A 6,201-nucleotide genomic window follows, 5' to 3' on the forward strand; every position below is an offset into this window, starting at 1 on the left:
AGCTGTAGGAACTCCGCTGTAGTGTGAGATACCAGGAACTTGGTGCCAGGAGGCCCCAGCTGTAGTGTGAGTTACTTACCCGACTTTGCAGGAGGCCCAGCTGTAGTGTGTGAGTTACCCCAGGAACTTGGTGCCAGGAGGCCCCAGCTGTAATGTGTGAGTTACCCCAGGAACTTGAGTAGGAACTTGGGAGGAGCTGTGTGAGTTACCCAGGAACTTGGTGATGTGTGAGTTACCCCAGGAACTTGGTGCCAGGAGGCCCCAGCTGTAGTATCCTGCTGACCAGACTCTCTCCCTCGTTGAGAGGGGGGCGGGGCCGTGGGAAGGTGGAGCTTACTGATCCATTACGCAGCACGGGGGAAGAAGAGAACGTTAACACATACTTCCTCTCTCTCTCTCTCTCTCTCTCTCTCTCTCTCTCTCTCTCTCTCTCTCTCTCTCTCTCTCTCTCTCTCTCTCTCTCTCTCTCTCTCTCTCTCTCTCTCTCTCTCTCTCTCTCTCTCTCTCTCTCTCTCTCTCTCTCTCTCTCTCTCTCTCTCTCTCTCTCTCTCTCTCTCTCTCCATCTTACCCGAGGAACTGTGCCCCCAGTGGGGCCGACCTCTATGATGCGTCCTGCCAGCCCCTCTCCCTCCACCAGGGGGGCATGGACGCCAGGCGTACCTCTTCACCAGGCGGCACGTCACCCGGTCGGAGCAGAACACTTCCTGGCGGCACAATGATGCGCAGCCCGTTGTGGCGGCAACCACGCATGGCCCCGCCCCTGGCGTCCACCATGAAACTGACCAGGAAGCTGGAGGGAGAGGAGGGAGAGGGGGAAGGAGGGGGGAGGGAGGATGGGGGAGGGAAAGGGAGATGGAGAGGGAGTAGGGAAGGAGAGATGGAGATGGAGAGAGAATAGGGAAGGAGAGATGGAGATGGGGAGGGAGTAGGGAAGAGAGATGAGATGGAGAGGAGTAGGGAAGGAGAGATGGAGAGATGGGGAGGGAGTAGAGGGAAAGGAGAGATGGAGAGAGAGAGGAGTAGGGAAGGAGAGATGGAGATGGAGAGGGAGTAGGGAAGGAGAGATGAGAGATGGAGAGGGAGTAGGGAAGGAGAGATGGAGATGGAGAGAGAATAGGGAAGGAGAGATGGAGAGAAAGTAGGGAAGGAGAGATGGAGATGGAGAGGAGTAGGGAAGAGAGATGGAGAAGAGTAGGAAGGAGAGATGGAGATGGAGAGGGAGTAGGGAAGGAGAGATGGAGATGGAGAGGGAGTAGGGAAGCGAGGGAGATGGAGATGGAGAGGGAGTAGGGAAGGAGAGATGGGAGATGGAGAGGGAGTAGGAAGGAGAGATGGAGATGGAGAGGAGTAGGGAAGGAGAGGGATGGAGATGAGAGGGAGAGAGTAGGGAAGGAGATGGAGATGGAGAGGGAGTAGGGAAGTAGAATTGGAGATGGAGAGGAGAGAAAGTGAGGGAAGGAGAGATGGAGATGGAGAGGGAGTAGGGAAGGAGAGATGGAGATGGAGCGGGAGAGAGAGTAGGGAAGGAGAGATGGAGATGGAGAGGGGAGTAGGGAAGGAGGAGATGGAGATGGAGAGGGAGAGGGAGTAGGGAAGGAGAGATGGAGATGGAGATGGAGAGGAGTAGGGAAGGGAGAGATGGAGATGGAGAGGAGTAGGGAAGGAGAGATGGAGATGGAGAGGGAGTAGGGAAGGAGAGATGGAGATGGAGAGGGAGTAGGGAAGGAGAGATGGAGATGGAGAGGGAGTAGGGAAGGAGAGATGGAGATGGAGAGGGAGTAGGGAAGGAGAGATGGAGATGGAGAGAGAATAGGGAAGGAGAGATGGAGATGGGGAGGGAGTAGGGAAGGAGAGATGGAGATGGAGAGGGAGTAGGGAAGGAGAGATGGAGATGGGGAGGGAGTAGGGAAGGAGAGATGGAGATGGAGAGAGGAGTAGGGAAGGAGAGATGGAGATGGGAGGGAGTAGGGAAGGAGAGATGGAGATGGAGAGGGAGTAGGGAAGGAGAGATGGAGATGGAGAGGGAGTAGGGAAGGAGAGATGGAGAGGGAGTAGGGAAGGAGAGATGGAGATGGAGATGGAAAGGGAGTAGGGAAGGAGAGATGGAGATGGAGAGGGAGAGGGAGTAGGGAAGGAGAGATGGAGATGGAGAGGGAGTAGGGAAGGAGAGATGGAGATGGAGAGGGAGTAGGGAGGAGAGATGGAGATGGAGGGAGTAGGGAAGGAGAGTTGGAGATGAGGAGAGGGAGTAGGGAAGGAGAGATGGAGATGGAGAGGGAGTAGGGAAGGAGAGATGGAGATGGAGGAGAGAGTAGGGAAGGAGAGATGGAGATGGAGAGGGAGTAGGGAAGGAGAGATGGAGATGGAGATGGGAGAGAGGGAGTAGGGAAGGAGAGATGGAGATGGAGATGGAGAGGGAGTAGGGAAGGAGAGATGGGAGATGGAGAGGAGTAGGGAAGGAGAGATGGAGATGGAGAGGGAGTGGAAGGAGAGAGATAGAGATGGAGAGGGAGTAGGGAAGGAGAGATGGAGATGGAGAGGGAGTAGGGAAGGAGATAGAGATGGAGAGGGAGGTAGGGAAGGAGAGATGGAGATGGAGAGGTGAGTAGGGGAAGGAGAGATGGAGATGGAGAGGGAGTAGGAAGGAGAGATGGAGATGGAGAGGGGTAGGGAAGGAGAGATGGAGATGGAGAGGGAGTAGGAAAGGAGAGATAGAGATGGAGAGGGAGTAGGGAAGGAGAGATGGAGATGGAAGAGGGAGTAGGGAAGGAGAGATGGAGATGGAGAGGGAGAGGGAGTAGGGAAGGAGAGATGGAGATGGAGAGGGAGTAGGGAAGGAGAGATGGAGAGAGAGTAGGGAAGGAGAGATGGAGATGGAGAGGGAGTAGGGAAGGAGAGATGGAGATGGAGAGGGAGAGGGAGTAGGGAAGGAGAGATGGAGATGGAGAGGGAGTAGGGAAGGAGAGATGGAGATGGAGAGGGGGGAGTAGGGAAGGAGAGATGGAGATGGAGAGGGTAGGGAGAGATGGAGAGAGTAGGGAAGGAGAGATGGAGATGGAGAGGAGTAGGGAAGGAGAGATGGAGATGGAGAGAGAGTAGGGAAGGAGAGATGGAGATGGAGAGAGGAGGAGAGATGAGATGGAGAGAGAGTAGGGAAGGAGAGATGGAGATGGAGAGGGAGTAGGGAAGGAGAGATGGAGATGGAGAGGGAGTAGGGAAGGAGAGATGGAGATGGAGAGGGAGTATGGAAGGAGAGATGAAGGGTAGAAGAGGAAGGGATGGAAGGAGTAGGGCAGGAGAGAGGAGAGGGAGAGGTGTGGAGGGAGAGGGAGGAGGGGAAAGGGGAGAGAAGGGGTTAAATGGTTGATCTGGGAAAGTGTACAGAGAAAGTGTGAAGTCATATCACACCACATGACTTTGAGCCAGATTTAGTGTTTGAGACCGTTGTTCTCTTATCTTTGTCTTAGTGTGTGAAAAGGTACAGTAATGTAATCCTGGGTTTATTCTATATAACGGCTTCAGGGCATGTACAACTGCCCCAAATGGCACCCCTATTCCCTATATAGTGCACTACTTTTGACCAGCCCTGTAGTAGTACACTATGTACGGAATAGGGTGCCATTTGGGAAGCAGGAAAAGAGATCCTCTGGACTAGGGATTCATATTTTCAATATCGGGAATGTGTTTTCCACCAAACGGACTTGTTGCAGATATAAATCAGTGCGTGAGAAAGTAGTGCACACAACATGTACTTTTTCGCTTAGGTTTAATGTACCAAATTAAATTTTTAATGTAAATGTGTTTCCACGGCATTTTCAACTCTACCGATAGTTTTGTCACAAAAACGGTTACGTTATCAAATGTGCCTACTCTGGTCTTGGCACGTGCGCTGTAATCAACAGCTCGCAGATACAGTGTTGGTCGGCTAGTCTACATGATGAGATTATTATGGATAAGAGCGAGAATATTTAGTATTTGTCAAACGGCAGTCGAGCGTCGATCATCATGTCACCAGAATAAGACCCTCCATATTTATTGGAAAGGAGCATCAAGCTCATCACCTTTCACTTTCACCACCCTGTGACGTTCATCATAATTTATTTAATCTGTAGCCTAATAAACTGCATGGTTTCCCGAGTCGTAGTGGGAGGACCACACTCCATATCAACGTGTGACTCTTGAGTTTACTTCGATATGATTTGCGCATAAAGGCGTTTCCACCGCCATTTCTCGCATAATTTTACAGACACAAAAAGATCTCACCATGTCCAATGAACATAAACGATCTGTCGGCATTTATACAATTGTTCTGAAACTTCCTGTTTCCATCACAGCTGTCGTGATTATTTTTTTTTAATACGGTATGACTTTACTCGCATAAAAACTGTGGATGGAAACGTGGTTAGTGACATTGTTGTGAATTGCGAGACAGGTCAGTTATAAATTCTGAGCGTTATCACGTTTCTCAATTAATTCAGCGCATTTCAGCAGTAGGTCTCCTAGGAGCGCGCACAGGAAGCACCGACTTCGTAACGGCAGTCAAACGGCAGTCAAATGACCAAAGTTGCTAAGCTTGCTAGATAACCTCCTTCAACGAATGACAGAATATCTCCCTATTTTTGGCTAAATCAAGTTGATGATTATACAGGTAGCAGATCAGCTCATGAATAACGGGAAGATGAAGACTGGAAATAGTTTAAATATCAAGGTATCTTAATGGGGACCATCTCTGTTTAAAAATATCCATATCTACTCTCATACCATTTTGTTGATCACACATTCTCTACCGAAACTCTCATATGGGCAGCAAGAACGAGACAGCGCAAAGAAGCTTGGGAAATGTTATAACGGTATTTTGACATGCGTAGGCAAGAGACGTGCTTTGACAATGCAACCTATGGATTACGGAATAAAATTAGGAATTTTCATGCGAGACAGGAGTTAGGATTAGCCTGGGCTCCAGAGGACAGGAGAAGATAGAATTTTCCCTCTTGCTTCTCTGAATTGTTAACAAACTTCTTGTCTGTGACAGAGATGCCTATGTAGTGAATTGTTAACAGTCTTCATGTCTGTGACAGAGATGCCTATGTAGTGAATTGTGCATATGAGCCTGTCTGAAGAGTTCCAGTGACAGCTCAAAGAGGCACACGTTCCATTCTACGCTATACTGTAGGGGTTTCCTGTTTCCTGTTTCCTGTTTCCTGCATGCGGGTCGCGCGTGCTTTGAATTTATGGCGGCTTTGTGTGAAGTTAATGCGCTCGTCTAAAGGTTTCCATGACAACGTGTTTGGATAATGGACTATTGTATTTTTTTGCTAAACTGCTGCTGTGCATGTTGTGTATTAAGTGGAATTGCATTAGTGCCATATTGGGGAAAATGTTGTCATTTCCAGGATTTTCCCGGGAAATGTGAAGAGTGTTCCTGGGACAGTCCTCGGGATCCCGGACTCATGGATCCATGTTAATCCCTGCTATGTTAATCCGTAATCTGGACTCATGCAGACAGAGCATCAGTGTTGCTGTCTGTGTTGGGTAGCAAACTGAAACTGGGATGGAACAACTGTTGTGTGACATCATTCTGAGATGACATGGTGTGGTGACAGGTGAGGAGGGAACACAGTGAGGCCTGACATTCCACTTCCATTCCATTCTACTGACTTCCATTCCATTCACCCCAGTTCCATTCCATTCTATTGACTTCCATTCCATTCTACTGACTTCCATTCCATTATAATCACTTCCATTCCATTATAATCACTTCCATTCCATTCTACTGACTTCCATTCCATTATAATCACTTCCATTCCATTATAATCACTTCCATTCCATTATAATCACTTCCATTCCATTCTACTGACTTCCATTCCATTATAATCACTTCCATTCCATTCTATTGACTTCCATTCCATTATAATCACTTCCATTCCATTATAATCACTTCCATTCCATTATAATCACTTCCATTCCATTCTACTGACTTCCATTCCATTCTACTGACTTCCATTCCATTATAATCACTTCCATTCCATTCTACTGACTTCCATTCCATTCTACTGACTTCCATTCCATTATAATCACTTCCATTCCATTCTACTGACTTCCATTCCATTCTACTGACTTCCATTCCATTATAATCACTTCCATTCCATTATAATCACTTCCATTCCATTCTACTGACTTCCATTCCATTCTACTGACTT

At 48.6% G+C, this 6,201-nt stretch overlaps 1 protein-coding gene across 1 annotated transcript in view; it reads right to left on the reverse strand.

Moving 5' to 3' along the window:
- Positions 1-236: 236 nt before the first annotated feature.
- The window catches only part of LOC121561477 (ankyrin-2-like), a gene marked incomplete at both ends in the record, with an annotated part of 49,425 nt that continues 43,460 nt past the window's right edge, over positions 237-6,201 (reverse strand). The window contains 6 exon segments of the mRNA XM_045220070.1: positions 237-310; positions 312-336; positions 570-586; positions 588-636; positions 638-706; positions 708-791. Of these exon segments, the coding sequence (XP_045076005.1) occupies positions 237-310; positions 312-336; positions 570-586; positions 588-636; positions 638-706; positions 708-791 (318 nt within the window).

The sequence above is a fragment of the Coregonus clupeaformis genome, unplaced genomic scaffold (genome assembly GCF_020615455.1).
Source record: "Coregonus clupeaformis isolate EN_2021a unplaced genomic scaffold, ASM2061545v1 scaf3098, whole genome shotgun sequence".
NCBI lineage: Eukaryota > Metazoa > Chordata > Actinopteri > Salmoniformes > Salmonidae > Coregonus > Coregonus clupeaformis.